Raw genomic sequence first — 22,766 nt, 5'->3', positions numbered from 1 at the left:
ATTTCTCACTAATGGCAGTAGTTACCTACAAGTACTCAAAAAAAAAAAAAAAACCAACCCAAAAAGGATTGGTGTGAGAAGAAAACACACTGTTCCTCAGGTGACCTTTTCTACCACTGCCATGCATGCTTATCTGCAGCTTCCTGGTAAGCCTACAATGGTTAATCTAAAGGATTTGAAAAATGAACGATGGATATTTTAGGGGGTTTGTTCAAGGTTATCAATAAGCCATAGAAAAACTGAGTTTTCAGTCTCTGGATTTCACAACTGGGCTTCATTCCAGTTTAGAAGACAAAAAAGCCCTAATACTAGCTCTGTGAAGCAAGACTACTCCTCCTTTCCCCTTAGTTTAATAATTAAAAAGAAAACAACTCACAGTAACTCTACCAGGAAATTTTCAAAGCAGACAGATAGGCAAGCTGGCAATAAGAAGCCTGCATACTTTAGAAACAGAGTTTTGCAAAAACTAAAATACATGAAATGTTTTTATTTTGCTCACTCTGTTTTAACTAACAAGCAATGGCATATCTGACCAGCTTTACACTATAATTTGACATGTCTGCTCAGCTGTGACAAGGTTTATTTTGCCTCAGTTTTTCTGAAGAGACAAGATAGTCTCTAATGACTATCAGCTCTAAGAGTTTGGCATTGTCAATGGGCTCATTCCAGAGCACTCTGACTCAAACAGACAGCAACTTCCAGAAATTAGATTCTAACCAGTGGGATTTTCACTTGTGCATGACATTTCAATAACTAACTCCAAAGGAGTATGTTTTTTTCAACTAGCAATGTTTAGAATGACTAGGATATTGTTATGTAGTTAATTGCAAACTCAGAAATTCAATTGGAATTGTGTTAGAGGCCCAAGGAACAAATCTGGAAGGTACAATGACACTGGACTGAAATGAAACACTGGTAACTCTAAATTTCCACTGGGGGAAGAAAGGGCTTTTTATTCTGAACACACCAAAAGCACGGGCCAAGTTTGAAGCTGAATAATGGAGTTAGTACATAATTTTCCATGGTGCTTTAACATCAGCTGATCACCTGCAGCAGTTGGCTTTTAAATGTATCTAACTGTCCCCCTGCATGTAGGCATATATTCAGGTAATGTCAAAGAAGGGTCAAAAAATTTACTCTTCCCAAAAACATTCATAAAGATACAAAACTCAGAAAGAAGTGCAAGAAGTATTTCTATTCAGTAGCCAGTTTCATCAGTCTGAACAGTAGTGCTCATGAACTTCAGGGCAGGGTGATTTTCTGTACCTTGATTATCATTAAATATATTGAGAGCTGGAGCAATTTCTGTAGCTTTCCATAAACGTATAGTGCCGTCTGCTGAGCAGGACAGCAAACGCTGGTGAGCTCCACTGTAAACCAGACCCCACACTGCATCAGTATGGCCTACAAAAGCACCTCTTAGAACAGAAGGATCTGTGAATGAAACACAACAAAAACTGAATTAAGTCAATAGTTGTATCTTAGCCTGTGTTTAGGGACCAAACTTTGGAGGATAATCCATAAAAAACCCAAGATCAATCACATCATATCAATATAGAAGTCTTAATTATTCTTGCATTAAGATGTTTGAATTTCAGCAACATATGTGACATTCAATTACCCAGTTTACAACTAAAAGGACAAAAAAATGCTTCAAAAGAAGTGACAGTACTGACTTTGGCAAAACACATTTCACTGTTAAAATTCACTTTCAAACAGCCATTAATGCCACAGCAGTCCCTTTTATGCAGAAGTTAGCTTGGAGGCCAACTGCATCTGAAGCTACCAGAAGTGAAAAATAAATCATAAAATTCAGACACAAGGCTGACATCTACACAGATCTAGTAAATTTTACCGAACTGGGCCTTTTTAGCTGCTTCTAGCCAACATTAACAGCTCTGGTCTCAGATTATAAAACATTTTAATCTCAACTCCTCAGAATTTTGTCAAAGAAAAGAACATTAAATACACATTTCCTGTACCTGTCAAATTATCAATTTAGTCTTGTACTTTTAAAACCTGTACTTTAAACTAGCTGCTTCTCAAAACTTTGATGAGATCAAGGCCTTTTTTAAGAAAATGACATTTTATCTTGCCATCAAGCAGCATCAGCATTAAAACAAAAGGTTACTTCAAGTAATTGAAGATAAAATTCAATTTGCTCTTTTAAACTTTCAGAGAAGCATTATCTACAAATGACACTACTGCAGTGCCATAACACTACTGTCACTAAACTGATCATGTCACGGCTGCGTGTGACAGCAATGTACCGTAAGAGTCATAGGGGTCGATGTTCGGGTTGGTTGTATTCCAGCCATGGATCAGGCCATCCGTTCCCCCACTGTAGCACTGCTCACCATTACTGCTCATCACCACACAGAGCACAGGTCCACTGGAAGAAAGCCCCAAAGAAACGTGGACTATTAACATTTTCTTTACATGAAACACAATGTCAATCTTCAGAATCCCCAAATTTCCATGTCAGATACTACTGACTCGCTGCAAGATGGATCGCAACAGAAACTCTGCATAAAAAAAATCATACAAGACTTCCCACAGAAACACCCTCCACAATATCTGTTAACACAACTACAATCAGGACAATTAATCATTATGCACATGAAATGTGAAAGTGCCACAATTTAAACTTTAGGATTTTATATTTCACATAAACAGATTTTTTCTCTTTTCAAAAGATTTAAGGCTCTTTCATGAAATCATCTCAGCAGATTTAAATTAATTGCATTCATTCTTCTTCAGTTTCATTCCACATATGCAAGTATGTGGCAAAAAGGCAAAAGCTGCAATGATGAACGGAACACTTAATGAAATTTGAACTATATCATTTGTAGGTTTTTCATTTTAAAATTGTGGTGTATCATCTGACTTCAGACATAAATAACTATGCAGAAAGGAGAAGAACACATGCAGATATTCTGAACAACATGGAAACAAAAAACATCACATGAAATCAGTAGCTGGTAAGGTGGAAATGACTTTTTAAAAAATTCTGTTTCTGTTCAAAAAATCTATCTATCTTTCTTTCTCAAAATATAACAGTATTTCTCAGGAAATACTTACTTATGTGCTCGGAAGGTATATATTGGCTCTACATCAAGAGAAGCACTCCTAAATGAAGTATGAAAAAAATGTTAACATGTATACCATTTTGTACAATGCTTTACAAAAATGTGCCAGAATCGCTGAATTCTTAAAATCTCCACTACATCTTCTGCAGTGTTTCTCCCACAACTTCCTCTCCCAACATGATTTCTCAAGTGTCTAGGAACCATCTGCAGTCTTTCAAAACACAAGAGGATTTGCTGTTTGGTTTTTTGTTTAAAGACCTTCAAGGCAGTTCACAGAACCATTAAACAAGTAGGCAGGTACATCAGTGGAGCAGAAGGAATGGAGAGACATCAGCATCACATGGAATGTATCATTAATTGCTCCTATTAGAGCAAAGGAGTTTTGGACTCATAGGTTTTTCTATCAACACTGAAGTGCTTCCAAATTTGCTGCTCTGGATGTTATCAATCCAGGGGAGTACTCCATGTTATGCCCAGTTCTTCTCAAAGGTGTGATGTACTCCCTTAACCACATCAGCCTCACTACAAATTTCCTCTCAATTCTGCAAATTTCCAGCAATTTGCAAGAGACAGTGAACAAAGAAACCTGGCAACATTTCAGTTTCAAGCTGTATATGCATGTATGTGTATACATACACATGCATATATATATAAATGCATCCTATACATTTATATACACATGCAAGCACACTAACAGGCCGCATCCAAATATTTTCACTAGTAAATTAATTTGTCATTTTATCTGCAGGGAAAATATAAAAAAGTGAATGGTTTTCCTCTTCACAAACAAAACACATTCACAAACACACATGGATTTTTTCTGGCATTCTTTAGGCATCTCCACCCTTCTCTGAGAGCTTCTTTTCCTACTCTTAAATTCAGGGAAGACTTTCCATTAGCTACAGGGGCCATTCAGTAAAGTAGTATCTGGGGTGGGTGGTTTTCTACATAAATTAAAATTGTTTTTTAATAAAATAATGAAAAAAAATCTTACTTTTTTGCTGGGGCTGTTTTTTGTAAATTCCACATTTTTAATGTATGGTCCTCTGAAGCTGTTATTAAGACTGGTTCAACCGGATGAAAAGCGAGACCTCTTATTCCATCAAAGTGACTTCTTAACGTAAATTTGGGGTTCCAAGTCTTTCTCAATGCATCCTTATTGTTGGCTATCTAATAAAAAAAAATGCCAAACTTGTAATTAAGCTGGAAGGCACAAAAGGAATAAATAAAAATTTCAGTTTGGCATTTTCAGAAGATGTCAAATTACCTCACCCACTTTTCACAATACCCTCCTCTCAAACAACTGTCCACTTAACACTAATCAGACACTTCAAAATGAGAACCAAAATAGACATATTCCATACAAGTAATGTCACATCCACAGTAAAAAAATTCTATGCAAATCTAAAATACTCTCATGTCTGTAAAATTACACACTTCAAAAGCACTGATTCTTCAATGAACTCAATTAAGAATTTAAAAGTTGATCTATACCTACTGGCTCATTCACTTACAAAGTTCAGTTTAACTCAGCAAGTTGTGGTCCCTGAATATCCAAAGTACTACTGACATGGCACCTCTAAAGCAAAGATCTGAGAGAAACAGAAGTCTCTAGAAGCACAGAAAGGAACACAACCTAACTTACCCAGCTAAGGCAACAAGCGTTGTAATAATGCATGACAAGAAAAGTTTGCCAGAACAGGGAAAAAAAAGGCAAAAAGGACTTGGCTACACACTAAGAATCTAACTGGCAGGCAATAAGGTATCATGTATGCAGACACAATTACTTGGCAATAAATACATTTTAGAAGATCCAAAAAGAAAGTTCTTAAAAAATAAGTTATTTCAATATTGCTCCTCTGAACAAATATTGACACAAAATTCTGAACAGACTTTTTCACTGTCAGTCAACAATGTCATGAGTTAAATTTACCTTTCCATAACCACTGCTGAATGGAAAATCAAGAAAACAAACAACTGTACTGATTTTTATCATGTTGAAATCTACAAATAATTCAGATCTTTAACTGCAAAGGCAAGACAACTGTTCAAGAATGTTCAAGAAACATTCTCTTCAGGGGACTGGGGGTAAAAGAGGAGGTTCAAGAACAGAAGTGCTTTTGCTTAAGGTTTGTTACTTCTGTATTTAATAATAAAAATATACATCAATTAAAAGGTTCTACAGATTTTAAACAAGGAGAAAGAAGCCGTGAAAACCAGCAGGTTTAGTCTCATCATATTTCTCAGTAATGACATATTGCCTTGCTCAGGGAGACAAGTCAGTTTCTTTGCCAGTTTACTGAGCCAAGTTGGCTCAGTGAAGGAACAGACAAATGCTCGGGCTGGTACAAGGATGGGGCAGGACTGCACGGTTAGCAGCTCTGGCAGGTTTTCTGAAGACTGGCCAAGAAAGTCTCAGCAAAAAGAGTACAAGATGTACAGATATCTGGAGAGGAATTTGGTTGCCTCAACACAGACACCTAATGCCAATTAGGTGATGGAGGGAACCCGCTGCCCTCCAGCTGCCATACCAGCAGCACAGGTTCTGTGCCACATCTGCAAAAGCTGCAAAGACACCTCAGATGGCCTAACAGTGAATTCCAGTCCTGGCAGGATAATATTCTCATTCTGCTTGCCTTTCATTCAAAAATGTCCTTCCAAAGGGAGTCCAAGATGGGTAGTTTATAAACTGGGAAGTAGATGGAGGGCAGCCCCAGCCAGCAGACCAGCAGCAGAGGTGGAAACAGCCTAGAGACAGCCCTGACACATCACCCACCTGGCTGCACCACATCACTCTACCCACCAGTCTCACAAGCTGTGAGGCTGGTTACTCACACAGCAAACAACCTCCTTCTGTCTCTTCCCACCAAAGCACAACAGTAAGGTAACCTGAGGCCTCCAGTTTGGGGGAATGCCAACCCCAAAATTAGCACCTGATCTGATTTGCCACTTATAATAATATTTGTGTCTAAACAAAATCAAAAACTAATTCAAAACAAATTGAAAACTAAAAACAGAAATAACATGCAATTACAGGCACTTCTCTTGTTCAAAGTTGTAAGAAATCAAACTGTGAAGTCCAAAACCTCCAAATTAATTTAACATTAAATTGCATGATTTGTAATTCAGTTACTCTTACCTAAAATCTATTTTGATTTTATGAAGATGTTTAATCTATCCAGAATGACTAGAGAAAAAACCAGAGCCAACCAAAGTGAACATTTGTCAAGAATGTGAAAAGGAAGGAAAAAGAAAAGGCAAACTTTAGTGTATTGGCTTGCAATCTGGAAAATTTAATCTTGTTAGATACTTTAAAAATTTATCTACAAAAGAAAAAAATTGGTTTTTAAGTAATAAATTTATAATCTCTATTAGCAAGTGAAAACCATTCTTTAATTTACAGTCAAAACAATATTTAAAAAACTGAAACCATGAAATGAGGTAGGCTAATGTTGCCATGTTTTAGAAGAATCCAACAAAAATGTCAGTGGGATGAAAGAGATTGAAAATGGGAGAAGTGTCTGACACTCTTGAGAGCAAATATATTTAAAGAGTTATTCATGTGATCTTTCAACTTAATTCTCCATATTATTCAAAACTGACACTTAAAAATAACATACTAAACTTGCACTAAGCATACCTGATTCACATTAGGCAGCCAGATGTGTGAAATAGTCCAAAATAGAAACATTATATTATCTGTGAGTTAAACTTAAAATTAAGCTTGAAATAGAAACACTGGCCTTTCATTTTGCTTCAATAAAGTGCACAGTACCAGAGCAAATAATTTGTAAATGTTTTTTTAATTGTCAGCACTAGAAAAAGAGTTGAGGCAACCATGAATTCCTGATCACAGGACTTCATACAGGCATTGGACAAACAAACAAATAGAAGTTATTATTCTCTACCATGCAGAAAAGGATTGGAGTGGATAAAGAAGTGCTACTCCATAAATGCAAGGTGTTAGTTCAGGATACAGAGACATGAACAAACACAACAGTTTATATGGACACTTGCACAATGAAGTCAAGCAATGAAAGCATCTTGTACAGATGGATTAGGTTTGTCATGTTCTCTGAATTTAAAATCCAGCCTTGGATTTTTAGGAGTACCTGTAAGAAATCAATTTGTACACAACCATACCCCTTTCTGAACAAATAATTAGGGACAATAAATGTAAAAACATTAAGAATTGAGCCCAAATTAGGACACAATACTAAAATACTGCAGTTTAGCAGAAATGCTCTGCATTCATTGCAATATTGATGATTCACAGCATATCATATGTTCAGAAACTTGCTGTAGTGGTAGGGCATATCTCTGCAGTGGCACTCAAAACGTTCATAAGCTTTTATTAACTATGTATTTCATTGCTTTACAAGTACATACAGGGATATCTTATTTCTAAAGTCTCAGACTTCATTTGTGATGGTAAAATCCTAGAAAATTATTATTAAAAAGTAAGATTTACCGAAGGGTAGTAATTCTCCCCAACACAGTATTAAAAACTATCTCTGAAATCCCTCAACACACCTGGGCAATGCAACAGCAAGATTAATCTGAAGCTGACAGATCACACAAGAGCAGATGATTAAATTAATACCTGAAGTATCTTTTTCCAAGAAATCAGAAATACAGAAAAAAATTGCATACAACTGACAATTTTAAGAAATATTTTTTTCATAAACTGTGCAAGAAAAATGAGGCTACACATATAGCCACAGAAGTGCTGCCCACAAAACCCTCCTGAGAATTCTGATCCAGTTTCCCATTTGAAATGAAACTATTGCCCACACCCAGTAATGTAACTGCACAGCTCTGCCCCAGCCAAGTCTTGAATATCTCTCAGGAGAGGGTTTCTACTGTTTCTCTGAGCAAGCTGTTTCAGTACCACTTACTACATAACTTTCTCCCCCAGTGTCTTACCTGAACCTCCCAAGCTGTAACTTGCTGCTGTTTTCTCCTGCCTTAAAATGCCTGGCACTATGGAGAAGCTTGGCTCTGTCATCCTTACAAGCCCCCTTCTAATACCTGTAAGGCTTCTATTCAAGCACTTGTCAGCCTCCTAACAGCTGAGCCAGACTAGCTCCCTTAACATCTCCTCATCAGTCAGAAGCTTCTGGACTCTCTCCAATTTCTCTACAACCCTTTTGAAGTGGAGTGGCCCAAAACTGCATACAGTCCATGTAAAAGGGACATAAACATCCCTCAATTTTCTGGCATCGATACTCCTAATTTTGATCAGTCACTGGGATTACATCTACCCAGCTGTAGATGTACTATTCCTAGTTTACTTACAACTACTTGCATGACATAGCAGGCAAATGAGAGGAGAGGGCCTTGCAGAAAGCTTGAATGCTGCTGCCTATGGGAAGGACAGCTTTGTCAAGTAAAACTTTGTGACATGCTCTGGCAGAATTGGAGAATGTTTTCTGCTGAGTCTACACACAAGTAACTTGCATCTGCCTTCAACACGACAGAAGGGTGTTGAGTTACCATTAATAAGCACTTACATCGTAAGTCAGCGAATCTGCCTCATTTGCTACAGTAAGGCCTGCCAGTTCTCCAAGACCCAGTTCATTTTCAAGGGCTTCATCTGTTCCCATAATGAAAGATTTCCCTGAGGAGGGAGGGAATGTTAAAGCTTCCACTGCAAGAAAACACAACAAACAAAAAAATCCTGAAACATAGGTTTATACTACACTGTACAGTAAAAGAGCATTTTTCACTTTCAGAATGCTACATACCTCTCAAGTAGCCAGGAGCAAAAAGATACACAGAGATGCATAGAAAAACAATTATTCTAAAGATAATCACTGTACTTACCAATAAACAGCACCCTCTAAACACACCTACACTTGAGTTGTGTGCAACTCCAGACAGTAAATGGAGCCAGTCAGGGGCAGGAAAGGTGTGCTACCATTCATCTTTATATAATGCACAAGTAACACAGAAAACACCTTCTCCAACTTAACTACAATGTAGGTGCTGAATAAAAAGAGGTGCTGAAGAAGCAACAAAAACGTAGATAAAAACAGCTGATGGGAGCAGCCCAAATAAAAGCCCTTCAAGCACTGCTCTTTGATTAGGTCTTTTAGTTATTACCTTTTCAGCACAAACATCTTTTACCTTCTCCACCCCAAAGTCCACACTACCATTCTCTTTTCCTGTCTTTTGAACTCAAGATGCAATATTCCACTCAACAAACAATACATACAGGACATCAAATTTGAAAACTTACTAGAATAAAAAAAAATGTGCCCAAAATATCATGGTGTCTCAGCTTTATAAAGCAATACATGGCTAATAGTAATACTGAACTCAGACTGGTAACAATCAGCTGTCCTTTCTTGTGAGAATCCATTTGAATCTCTGAATTAAAAAGCACATTACTGAAAGGACATGAAAATAGAGCTCTGCTAATATAGCTCTCAGTACATGTGAGAAAAGTTGGAAAGGGAACATTCAACAAAAAATTCTTCCACTTCTCAAAGGGTTGCTAAGTTACCTCCTTCTTTCATAAAGAAAATCACTGAACATGAAGGAAGCAGAACTACTGAGATCTTTGGTAACTATTGCACACACCAGGGCTTTTTATGCATCTTAATTATAACTTGGCCGACCTACTTCTTCATTCTCACTGAAAAACTGCTAAGTGGAACTCATGTTTTGCATGTTTTTCAAAACACATATTTACCATTTTAGTAGACCACATGACAGCACAGAATCATAGAATGGTTTGGGTTGGAAAGAACCTTACAGATCATCAGGTTCCAGCCCCCTGCCATGGGTAGGGACACCTTCCACTTGTTGGGATTGTTCAAAACACCAACCAACCTGGCACTGCACACTTCCAGGGACAGGGCATCCACAGCTTGTCTGCACAACCTGCTCGATGTCTCATTACCCTCACAGTAAAGTATTTCTTCCTAACATCTCTTCAGTCTCTATTTTACTGTCACTACATGCCCATGTAAGTGCCCAGCTCTCTTGCAGGCTCCCTTTAGTACTGCAAGGCTGCTATATTTCACACAGTAATATAGCCTCATATACTATATGTTATGCTTTATATTATAGCAATTCAAATATTGAATCAAATAAATGACTTAGCATTTTTCAGACATAATAGTAGTGCTTCATTACAAAGATGCATGTGTGGCTCTCCAAACTTGAACTAGCCCCTGTGAGAATTTTTCTTAGCTTCTGGAACACATTATAGAAATTAATACATTGGCAAGCTGCAAGTTGTTCTGTATGATTCACTACATAATCTCCACATGCTTTTGAAAACTACAGTATGGCATCTGTGTTTACCTGCAGAGCCTCTATCTTTGCACTTGGGAAAAAAGGACATGCTTTTTATACATACACTTAAAATTACATCAGTGGGAAAAAAATGATGCTCTTATGTCCTCACAGTTTAAGGTCTACACTTGTCTGCTAGGCTTGAGCAAGTGATTTAGGATGGTCATATCACAAAGCCATTAAGTGCCAAATTATTTCTTTTCCATCATGCTCAAAGGTATTCAGCCAAGACTTGAACTTAGGTAGGTGTCTTGACCTTACCAACAATGAATAAGAATTTGTAAAGTGCTTGGAAAGTCTTAGAGGATAATCCTTACAAAGTAACTATAAACACCCATCCTCTATGAAGGGGTATGCACTTTTTTAATATTTACCTTCATCCGTCCTGTTTATCTCATGTTCAATGAGCCTTGAGCTACTGGGCCTAGAAGAAGGTGCAACAGATGGCTGTAATGAAGGGAGATCATCAACATCTCTCAAGTTTGCAAGCATATCTTGCAGCTTTGACCTGTTGGGCCCTACCCAGAAAAAAACAAAAAATTAAAGGGTTTAGGCATAGTTCACGAGGACACTGCTTATATCAGATATGCTACAGCAGCACATGCAACAATGGATCCTACCTCGCATTATGACATTACCACAGAAAAACTAATGAGCACTTATTTCAGCAGTAACTAATCATCCAGCATGAAATGAATTTCAAGAAGGAAGTGATAGAAGCAACTGAGAATTGTGATCACACAACTTTCCCCATATGTATGAACTCATAGTGCTACTTGTACGGGATGTTGAAGAATGCTGCCAACTGAGCCACACTTTACATTATTAGAGTATTTACTTTGCTAAAACAATAGCTGGTATCTGTGAATATTTTAGAATTTGTGCATCAGGTACTTCGTGCAGCATATTCTTATGGTAATTGTAATTTAAATTTATTTGTGCAGTAGTGTAGTATCGTGAACTATATAATCCAGAAAGTTATATTTTTATTAAAATAAAAATGCAACTGGATTCACTGGCCTACTTCCTGAAGCTACATATGGTGAAGACCCATGCCCTTCTGGACACTTACCTGTGCTTTGCTCCATCATTTTCCCACATCCCTGTTTTGACTGTTTTATATAGGATTGAGGCTGAAACATATCTTCGGTAGTTTTTCCTGTTGTAAGTTTAATTAAGAATGGGAAAATGTCTTACCCATAGTCCATTATGTTTTTTCCTAGACCAGTAAATAATACAGCTATTTTTAAGCAGCTTTAACACAGTAGTGTACTCCAATATATGTATTCTCTCATAAAACCATTCTATGATTCTATTCTCTTATTACTTCACAGGAATGTTTACTACAGCCTTGCAAAATCATGAGTTTACTAATGCAGCTGCAAACATTACTTTGTCCACCCTAACCACAATAACTGATAATAAACTAAATTGTATTTGACTTCTCTGTCACCAAAATATTACTCAATCCAGAAAAATACTAAGAAGGATTTTGCAAGATTGTTTTACTATAATATCTGCTTTATAAAAACAATATTTTACTAAGTAGCATTTAAGTGGCTAAGCACCATATATGATGAAAAAGTCACAGAAACAAACTTTGTAAAATTTAATGCTATTTAGTCCCTTCTTTTTTCTCAAACCAGCCTGCCTCACATTCTTCTTCACTATGTGCTATATTATGAATAACTGAAAACAGGCTCTGATTCTTCCTGATTTTTCTGCATTGATGCTCCTCCAAATGATGGTTTGTCCATGGAAAGATGCTTAATTTCACTGCTACAGTAAACCACTTTGTCTCCCAAGATCAAACCAATCAAATCAATCCAAAAGGTACTGAGCAGCAGTTATCCTCATGAAGGAGCACTGGATGTCCAAGTGCTGCCTTTACATTGTGAATGTTTATAATAACAATATAAAACATATTCCAATAATGTCTACGTCAATATTAACAATTAAGTTTTTTCATCAAAAATAAAAAGACAACAGCTGTTCAAGAACAGAATTTCAACACTTGGATTAAGCAATTTCTGCTAAACTAACCCAACAGCTATTTTCCCTAAACTACATAACATGTCTGTATAATTTAAATAAAACAGACAAGTTACAAAAATCACTTTCACTGTAATCACATATTGGCATGCCCTATCTTAACCATAAGGAAATTTAGAATCAATTTTGTTAAACATGAATACATTAGCTAGCCAGCTCAGCTTCTTGTCAGACTTGCAATTAACTTCCAGTAGATTAAATTATTCCAAAGATGACAAAAATTATTTACTTTTTTTTTAATTTGAAAAAAACAGAGAGGTTTAGCCACATAACCAACTGCTGAGCAGCAGCTAATGAGAATATCAATACAAAAAGTAATAAAACATGTCAGCCTCGATGATGTGAGGGTCTGACATATTTGCATCATTATGTGTATCTCTTTGAAAGTGAGAATTTCCTTGGTACTCATAAGCATCTTCCCACAAAGGGAGAAACATCCCTGAAATTTCTTACCAGGCTACATGCAATACTATTAATATACATCTTTCACACATGAATTCTCAATATGGTTAGGTATTTGAAACACAGCCAGGGATACAGTGTTTCATTTTAAACTCTTCATCTGAGTTCAAAAAGTTTTATGGCTTACCTATTAAAACCCATCGATTTTACAAAACATATCTGTATTTTAAGAAATGTAACAAAAAAAAATACAGGGCTAGAAACTGTATTTCAGGTATTGTTCACAGGTTGGTTTTGTTTTGGATAACAATACCCAACTTTTTAAAAGGCTAGTCCCAGAGGTATGAAAGTCAATAAACAAATCCTGTAATTTACAAATAAACTGATAGCCATAGTTGCTTCCTATTTCGAGCCCTGCATAACAATTATGATGACAGCATGACTTTCATGTTGTGAATGTCAAGTATAAACAGGGGTAGAAATTAACCTATTTTCTCCCACTGTCATCTAATAGGATACTCAAGAGAGTTTCCAGTTTGGTTTCTTTGTTTATTTATATATCAGACTTTAACTCTTCCTGCGACACTGGCATGTTTCCAGCTAAGAAAGGATTCTGAAGTCTTCTCTATTAAAGTGTGAAGTATTAAAACAATGTCTTTTACAATTTAAATATCTGAGTAACAAAAGTACAAAACAAGCGAGAATTTTTAACTAACCCAACACTTGGTTGGAAGATGTTATATCTAATCCAACTATTTATCAGGTAACTTGATTGTCTGTCATTAATTTCAACCCCTGAGAACTGGTGAACAGGAAAGCAGTCAGGAGCAGCAAAGTAAAAGAGTAAGTAATTTTAGGAAAACATTGAAAGAGAGATAGAATTAAGGGTGTGAAAGATGTGAGATTTATGATTTTAAGGTGCAATGTTTTCCACTTACTCTTCACCCCCTTTTTCCCCTTGCGCTCCTTTTTGTATTGTTCCTTGAGTTTGGTTATAACTCCCTGGTCGACATTCCAGGCTTCAGGCATGAGACACTGGTCTTCCTTTTCTAAACAAAGTGAAACAAATGAAACATCCTTTTTCAATAATGTCACCAAGTGATCTCCACTGAAGGAGGCAACAGCTGCTGTCAATGGCATTTGTCTTTTATTTTAAACAGACAGAAATAGCACCAAGCTTGTGAAAGCTGTAAAACTGCTACTCACATTCCACTTCTGTTTGCTCAGAATGTTCTTAAAAAAAAACTGAGATGAAATTTCACGTGTTTAATTCCCATAACCAAGCACATAGCTGTCCATAAATGTAAGCGACATTTACTGTACAATAAATCAGGATATATTTTTCAGCTTTCTCTTTCCTCCAGGGAAAGAATAATTACATCTAGAAGAAACAGCTATGCTACTCGTCAACGTAACTTTACAACTCAGATGTGTTACTGCATTTCAAATTCTCATTTTATTGTCTTTGTGCTATGTTGTCATTTACACAAAGCAGTAGCACATTTAAATCATTTTGGAACACAACATTCATGCCATCATGGTTTAAATAAACCCTTAGAGCACTAAAGCCATGAAACTTCACAAAAAGGTGAAGGCCTGAGGTAGCAATCTTTGGAAAAAAAGTCCAAAACATTTCAGCATTCCTATTGAAAAAAAAAAAAAAATCCCCACATTTTGTTTTGGGTTTTTTTCCCTCAAATTGCTTCCTCTGTGACATTATACAGAATAGAAGTATCCTTCCAATTCTACAGTATATGGAGATTTCGAGCAAAACATGTTACATGAGTTCAAATCCCCCAAGTCATTTTTCCATATATGGAGGCTGTCCTGAGGCAGCTTAGAAAAATAATTTGTGAGAGGAGGGGAGGTAATACAGCTTTTCCTCATATATATTTTCATGACCATTACAGCTCCAAAATCTTTGAAATGCATTATCTTTTTGCTTTGTTTTCTCATTAAAATCTCAACCTTATTATTTAAAGATTAATTCCTTTCAGACCAAGTTTGCTTTCTACATTGATAAGCTATTCTAGACCTTTCAAAATACAAACAATTATAAACTTATCCTTAGACTAAGCTGCAGAACTTAAATGTCTGTAGAGGAAGCACAACATTATCCATCACAGTCTGAAGGAGTCACTATGACTGGACAGAAGATAAAAACCACACATGGGTTATTAATGTGACTGACTTGTCAAAAATGAATAATGATCCTAGGGATCCTCTTTCAACATCGAATCCAACAGGACTCAGCAACATTATTCTTGCAGCAAAAGCCACCAACAATACCCTGGGCTGTATTAACAAGAATGTAACCAAGAGGGTGAGGGAAGTGATTGTCCCCCAGCGTTGGGCACTTGTGAGACCACACTTTTGAGTAGTGTACCCAATTCAATATTTAGGTAGAGCCCTAAGTACCTATTACTGGTGTAGTGTAGCAAATCTAAGGGAACCACTAGGATGTTCAGGCAGCAGGAGCAGAAGAGCTTCAAGGAGGGGCTGAGACTACTGTGAGAGTTCAGTGATGCCAAAAAAAGACATCTTAGTGTGGCATCCAACTATCTGATGCTCAGATGTTGAGAAAACAAGAGCCTGACTCTGCTCAGACTTGCATCACAGAGGGAGAAAATACTTTTTCAGGTGCATTCTCACTCCTTTGAAGCCTTCAACCATAATCCATGATCTTATACTCATAGAGTGTCAGATTATCTTAATACAAAGTTCAGCAGCTTAAGTCTTTTAAGAAAAGCTATGAATATAAGCATTAGTAAGTTGAAGAGAGACTCTAAAATAATTGTATACGGGCTAAGTCATGTCCTCTTAATGCATATACCTCAATTACCACTAATGAGCAAGAATGGCATAAAGAATTCAAAAAATACATTAGAAAATCATACTTCAGAGAAACAAGTATCTAGTCTTTCTGGAGTCAGAAGTTTTAATCATGCTTTTCCTCCCTGGCTAGACAAGACTTTTTTCCTCCTCAAGGGAAAAAAAAAAATAGATTTTTATTAGATTGTGTTGTTGCCAGGAAAACACCCAATATATTAATTTTCTACAGACTTTCCCAGCATGATTCCCACATGTCCCACAGATACTGTTCAACTTCAGAAGTGGATCCTGAACTAATGCTATTCAAGTGCTTTTTAGTTTAAAAATTACCAGAAAACATCTGAGGACCTTTCAAGCCAAATGGGTTCAACAGATTACTGTAACTGAGCAGTAGTACTTGGAATCCAAAATGAAGAAAGAATTTCCTCTGTTTCCTGCAGTCCCTCACTACAACTACATTTAACAGTTTCGCTTAAGTTGACCTAAGTGATTTATGATGACAGTTCCTTGAAGAAGTTTAGTCTCATATACAGCTACTAAAAAAGGCAAATTGTGAAAGAAGTGATTGAAAAACATGATCACCTCCAACTCAAAAAAACCCATTTCACATTTGTAGAAATGAAACTACTACTTTTCATAACAATTTATTTTAAATGTTAAACTTCTGCTCACTTGTACTCAGCTGTCATCAATAAAAGCAAAAATAAACCAGAAGTGTGAATTTGAGAACAAAAAGCTCCTCTTAGCATACTGACTTTTTGGTGACACAAGCCATAGCTGCACTGACCAAGCATAAATTGACAAAATTTAAGTATTAAAGAGCAATATCCAATTTTTTTTAAGAGCAGTATTTCTAAATTTGTTTGGTGAACAGAATACTGACTTTTGTAATATTACAACATCCTCTTAAGCAGAGACTACACCACACTGAACAGTAACCTGGGAGTCCAACCAGGAGATGGACATGGCTTTAGTGAAATACAGCATCTTGGAACCAACAGTTCATGTGAGAGCCACAGCTTATTGGTCTGTCATAGCTGCAGCTCCACTGTATTATTGCCCCTCATCTTCAATAGCTCCCTCTGTGTCCAACTATCCTTAAGACTTTCCAGAGCAGCTTCAGTAGGAAATAACTTCCCACCAAGATATTTAACCAGTTCTCTTCTTTCTCCCCTTCTCTATACCAAGAGTTTAGGCAGAATAATTATGTCAAGGTGAAGTGGATGTGAAGTTGCAAGATATAAACCTCCAAGGACAGAGAGCAGTTTGTGAAATGTCTCTCTATGACTAGTGGACTTAAAGATATATTATTCTGCTAAATTATAAAAGAAAGTTTGAGTAACTGAAGAGTTCATATTAACTAAATTACTAACCCACAATAGGAGTACAACTAATTTGGATTTTATGACTCACATTACTCTCTGCATCAAAGTGGGAGAAAGCAAAGATGAAAAAATAGCTTTCATATCATAATTGTAAAATACAGCTTTATCAAGAGTCCTTCATGTGCATGGGCCACTGGAAAAATACACTGAAATACCACTCATAAAATTTAAATTCTATCTGCCTTAGAATTAAAGAAAAGGAAAAATGACCTGAGGCAGAAACCTTGAAGAATCTTTACATTAAAGCAAAATACAGAAAAAAAAAAAGAATATTTTTTCAAGAGGCCTTCAGTCTGCCAATTATTTACTGATAATAAAATAGAAATAGTAGAAATAATCAAAAGATGCTGTGATCCTGACAGAGATCTCATTCAATTAACTGATCAGTCACAATATATTCTTGGCACATTTTTTCTTCTCCTGGTATGATCCCCCAAATTTCCTTACCCCAGTCTGTTCCATCTCCCGAACTTCTCGATTCCCCATCACCATCATCTGAGGTAACCAAAAAGTCAAACTCTTTCAAAGCTTCTTCTGTATCTCTGTCTTCACTGCTGTCAGACAGCACTCTTTTCCTTACAATCTGAAGGGTCAGAAAGGACAGGGAAGAAAAAGCTGAATTAAGTCACAAACACATTTTTAATCCAAGCAGTACTGTTTTGTCCTCCACACAAAATCCAAACAGGAAGTTGAAGAGGAAGCAGAAAAGTACACATTAATAAGCAAATCTGGAATTGTATGCAGACTTTGTTCAAACTTCTAAGTGAAAATGAAACTTGTGTGTAACTCTTTCTTCCTGTGACCATCAATAATCAATCACGTGGTAAATGCACCTACACTAATCTACACCACTATTATCTTTTTCTTTAATACTAGAATGTATAAACTTTCTCTTAAAACATCTTTGAAAAACACACAAAACCCACAAATAAAATCCCTTAATGCCAGAAAAAAAAGAAGACTTCGGCAAAACCAAACTCACTTTGCTTCTCTGAAAGTAGCCTAACTTTCAATTCTGAAATCATTCTCTATGTGGGCCAGGAGACAGCTCCAGGAAACAAATAAACTAACCCCAACCCCACAAATGACAAGCACTGATTTTCTTAGACATTATAAATCATTCCATCCCGAATGCTTTCTTGGATGTTACTGCTATTTAAACATCTTACTTTTGTAAGATGTTACTTTTGTTTAAACTGCATTTCCCTCTGAGATTCAAAAGCAAATTCTGGTAAAAGAAAAAAAAATGTTTTAATGAAGAATTTAATTTTAAGCTTTCCACACGAAATTTACTTTTCCCTCAATAATCAGAAGGAACCAGACTCTTTGTAATTATTTGACCAACCAGTAAGCTGATGCCATGATACATGAAAACCATACCATAATTTTTACTTTTACAGAAATAGAAAATTTACATTAATCACAATGTTTTGACTTGGAACCTTGCTAAGGGTCAATCTGTAAAAACTTCAATACATAGCCGAACATCTCACAGCTCATAAGTGATTATATTTCCTCTAAATACAGTGAACCAATTTCTAAATTTGAAGCAATTCTAAACTTCAAGCCTCATTTCTTCAGCAGGCTTAGTGAACGTGCAGTATTTTACAGGACTTAACAGAAAAGTCTCAGACATTAGTTCACAGTCCATGAATTACAGGAAAGATCTGAAAAGATCCTCTTTAGAAATGCCATAAAACTAATCAGTTTTTTAGTGTTAATTCTTAAAACTGACCATAAAAACAATCACACCCATCATATCTCATCTGCTTCAATTTTTAGGAAACCCAATTCACTGAATCAATGTTAAAGAAGAATACTGATTGCATGTATCTATGTGATCATATAAACAAATCATATAGCAAAGTATAGATCACAAGTGAGGTTAAGGCATTTGACTGAACAAACAAAAAGCATTCTTAACTACATTAAAGTTCTTCCATTTCTTCCTTCCACAAGCTATAAATGTAAACGTATTTCAGTTTTGTACTCTGACACAAATCACAAGTCATTTTAAGTATCAATAATTTTAAAGTAAATATTCAAGAATAATTATTGACATGCAACATTATGAACAATATCTTCAAACTAAGCTGAAAACTGTAAAAAAAGGACATCCGATACCTTAAAAACTGTGTTCCAGTATATATCAAAAATTAGTCAGCACGGAACAGTAAAGAGACAATTTTTGAAAAATTTAATCTAACTTGGAGCAATAAAGATAGCAAAGCATGACTTGTATGCACAAACTTAGAAATGCATATATAATTCCTCTTATGCACACATGCTTGGGCAGAACATCATAAAGATGCATTAATGATTTGCATGTGTACATACACAATCATATACTTTGCTTATAGGCACCTCATTAATCTCACTTTTTCTGTTCTTCGTAACTTTTTCAATTATTTTTTCCACTCACTGTTGCGGTATCAATGATTGTTTTCTCTCTTCCTTCAATATCTTCTTCATCTTCCTCATCACTAAAGTCTGCAGCTGCATTTTCAAGAAACTTGAAGGTCTCTAGCAGAGAGGCAGAGTCAGTCAATTCAGGTTTCCTAAACAACAACAACAACCACCATCATGAGACAAAAGAAATCACAATGAAGTCTCTTTTGCAATTACTAATCTGTTCTGTATCATTATGTCCAACAACATATAAGACTAAAATAAGCCTACAAGTAAAAATGGACTGTTAACAGAAAGACTCTTGTGGCTAAGGATCTAAACAATAGACATACACTGTATTATTAGAACCAACAAAACTATTTATTAGAACCAACAGTTATTCTTAGTATGGCAGCCATTACTAGAACAGATGCTTCAATTTTTTATTCAAAAAGTATTTTAAAGCAACATTCATGTGACATGTGCCCAAAGCAACATCAATACTGCTATGCCATTACTGACAGCCTCAGCAACAAGGACATGAGCCATAGCTACCAAGCTGGGTTCTCATGAGCACATCAGGGTACAGGAAAACTTTGGTCCTGCTAGCTCCTCACCTTTCTGGGAAACACCAAACTCTAGATCTATCATTCATTAGCTTTTAAGACATGATAAATATGCCACTAGAGAAGAATATAATGGAGAAATATAATTTATGAAAAAATAATATTTCAATTTATACTAAACAAATAAGAAAATGGATGAAGACTGGGTAAAATTATGACTGCGCTGGCAGAAATTTAGGCAGTGCCTCAGAACAGGAAACATAAGGGTAGTTATATTAACAACTAAAGAGGAAGAATCCAAGAAACAGGACTGCAACAATTATTAAAATTCTGACAAAAGTACAGATAAAGCAGTCTTGAAATTATTAACAGGATCTGTGATTTCTATGCAGAAGATGCACTTCTCTGTGAATCCCTGAAAGATACAGCGGTGAAGAAAATTTATTTGTTTTGAATTGTTACAATTACTTCCAGTAAAACCTGGTACATTCTTTATATGGCTTTACAGCAGTGAAGACAAGCTTTACTGTTTTCTTACCTTTAATCAGTAGTCAGTTTTTCATAGTTCATCACTAAATGCACGTCATCTTGATTCTCACAACCATTGAAACAGCAGAAGTCTCCCTCTCTCTCTTTTCAGAACTGTAGCTTTAAACTGTCTTGTGCAGTCACCCTTACTACCCACAAGTGCCTTGCTTCTGCTCACCTTTTCACAAGGTTCAACCAGCTAAGTCAGTAAGGCCTGTTAAACTCCCTGCAGTGTGAACACCTGACCATCGGTCCATCACTCACTCCAGGGTTTCACTGTAAGGCTTTCCAAAGGTCTATTACAGGAAACATCCAAGGGCAAAAGCTTTCATGGGTAATAAGGCATGATAGGCAGCACACTTCCTTCTTTGCACAGTCTCTGCTCAAGCAGTTCTGTGCTTACATGACAACAATCAGCAGAAGTGGCTTCTTCATAGCCTCACAATACCTGCATTTCATTAGGACAATTTGCTACTCTTTTTTTCCATTTGCTCACCTTTATCACCCAAAAAATACCAAGAGATATTTCACTTGCCATTAGAAATCCTGCATACACAGCAGTATAATATACCGTGATATACAGTATGTTTTCATGCTCACTGTTTTTTCCAAGAATATTCCTTCCACTTTTCCAGATCTCAATTTAGATAAGAACAATCTTAATAATGTTTAAAATTTGCCCTGCATCCTGCAGTATAGTGACCCTCGTTTCACTGACAAACCTGAAAACACTCTACTATTTTTATTTTCCCTTAAGTAATCATTACTTTGGCAGCCTATAACACCTCATGAATCTGTAGTAATAATGTACATTTTCACAGAAATCCTACAGTATGATTGCCTTTCTGTTTCTAACAGAAAAATCTTGATAAGACAACACTTATAATGTGCTTCATTTGACTAAATCGTCCAACCACAACTACTTCTGTTTTTTGTTCCTCTGTATTTTGCCATGTGAAAACACCATGGATGATGATCTATAACAGCAATTATCAGATATACTGCAGTAAACAGCAATGTATGAACTAATACCAAACATGGAATATAAAATTTTAATTAAGATAACTTAAGAAACAAATATCTTTCCGTAGGTCCAATTATTTGCAGTAATTCATACCAGACTTGGCTCTGTACTCATTTGCTCTTAAACCTGGCTCTCTCACACTGAAGTTTAAAGTGGCTACCAAAAGACAAATATCTTTTTTTTATTAACAGCCCTGATTTTACCTATGCTACATACACATTTTAGTGGGCAGGATATATATACATAATAATCTATCTGGGGAGCAGGGGTAAATGGGCATCTCAAGCATTGGGACACATAGTAACTTATTTGTAATGCACTTCAAAACTCGTGATCACAGCATAGTGCCACAGAAGATTATTTGTGCTAAGACTTCAACTTCCAAGGAAAAATTCTTGAGAATCAAAAAAGAACAAAAGAGACAGAATATTTAAATTATTCAAAGGTTCTACAGGAAGACAGTTTCAAGCTGACAGGGTGATTTCCTATACTGTACCCCAATAAACTTTAGCAGCCAAATCAAAGGTAGTTTAATAATTTGAGCTGTCATCCTTTAGCAGCATATGAACATAATGCATTTTGGATAATGCTGTCAGCATGAATACTTAGGAAGAACATCAAATGTATTGAAGAAAAATGTCTGGCCTTAGCTAAATTATGCTATGTACTTTGATGGCAATTTCAAGCTTGCTTGTTTCATTACTTTTACATCTGTATAGTTTTTTTCTCTTAGGGGGTCATTCACAAAGCAACATAAAAAAGCAGAAGGGTCAAAATATATTCAGAGATAAGGCAGTAAAATAAATAGCTTTAAATTCCATTTTAGAAAAAGAAACACATTTTGATGTTTTCAGGGCTTTTGTAGCTTTGAGTATTTTAAAAAAAAAATCAGTGGTCGAAAACAATAGAATCAAGTTCCAAAAGTGGGGACTGATACAAATTGTGGTATTACAAGCATAAGTGAGACAAGACCAGCAAGGTTCAGGATCTGTTGTAAATAGAGAGAGACCAAAAACCCTAAAAAGACCTCAAAAAGGACCAATTCCTCTTCTCTGAAGTGTCCTGTATCACAACATATTTAAGGGAGAACATAATTTTCAAAGTGCAAGAAATTAGGTGCTGCTTTTTCCTTCCTCCCCAGCCATATGGTCTAAAGAAAACCAGCTGGGGAAGAATAAACCAGAGCCCCCAGACA

At 36.1% G+C, this 22,766-nt stretch overlaps 1 protein-coding gene across 6 annotated transcripts in view; it reads right to left on the bottom strand.

The window, feature by feature from the left end:
• The window catches only part of STRN (striatin), a 60,425-nt gene that overhangs the window by 4,769 nt on the left and 32,890 nt on the right, over nucleotides 1-22,766 (bottom strand). For 2 of the 6 annotated variants that reach the window (XM_079325810.1, XM_079325805.1), the window contains exons 6-15: nucleotides 19,488-19,623; nucleotides 17,513-17,648; nucleotides 13,787-13,897; nucleotides 11,467-11,553; nucleotides 10,769-10,912; nucleotides 8,603-8,739; nucleotides 4,084-4,259; nucleotides 3,082-3,129; nucleotides 2,271-2,392; nucleotides 1,267-1,434 (exon numbers count right to left, since the gene is read on the bottom strand). In XM_079325810.1, coding sequence (XP_079181936.1) covers nucleotides 1,267-1,434; nucleotides 2,271-2,392; nucleotides 3,082-3,129; nucleotides 4,084-4,259; nucleotides 8,603-8,739; nucleotides 10,769-10,912; nucleotides 11,467-11,553; nucleotides 13,787-13,897; nucleotides 17,513-17,648; nucleotides 19,488-19,623 — 1,265 coding nt within the window. The remainder of the gene's footprint in view (nucleotides 1-1,266; nucleotides 1,435-2,270; nucleotides 2,393-3,081; nucleotides 3,130-4,083; nucleotides 4,260-8,602; nucleotides 8,740-10,768; nucleotides 10,913-11,466; nucleotides 11,554-13,786; nucleotides 13,898-17,512; nucleotides 17,649-19,487; nucleotides 19,624-22,766) is intronic. The other 4 variants (XM_079325806.1, XM_079325807.1, XM_079325808.1 and 1 more) reach the window with 3 other exon arrangements.

Source organism: Erithacus rubecula (genome assembly GCF_903797595.1).
Source record: "Erithacus rubecula genome assembly, chromosome: 2".
NCBI classification, from domain to species: domain Eukaryota; kingdom Metazoa; phylum Chordata; class Aves; order Passeriformes; family Muscicapidae; genus Erithacus; species Erithacus rubecula.
Note: the sequence above shows the minus strand (reverse complement) of the source record. Positions and strands in the feature narration are given on the sequence as shown.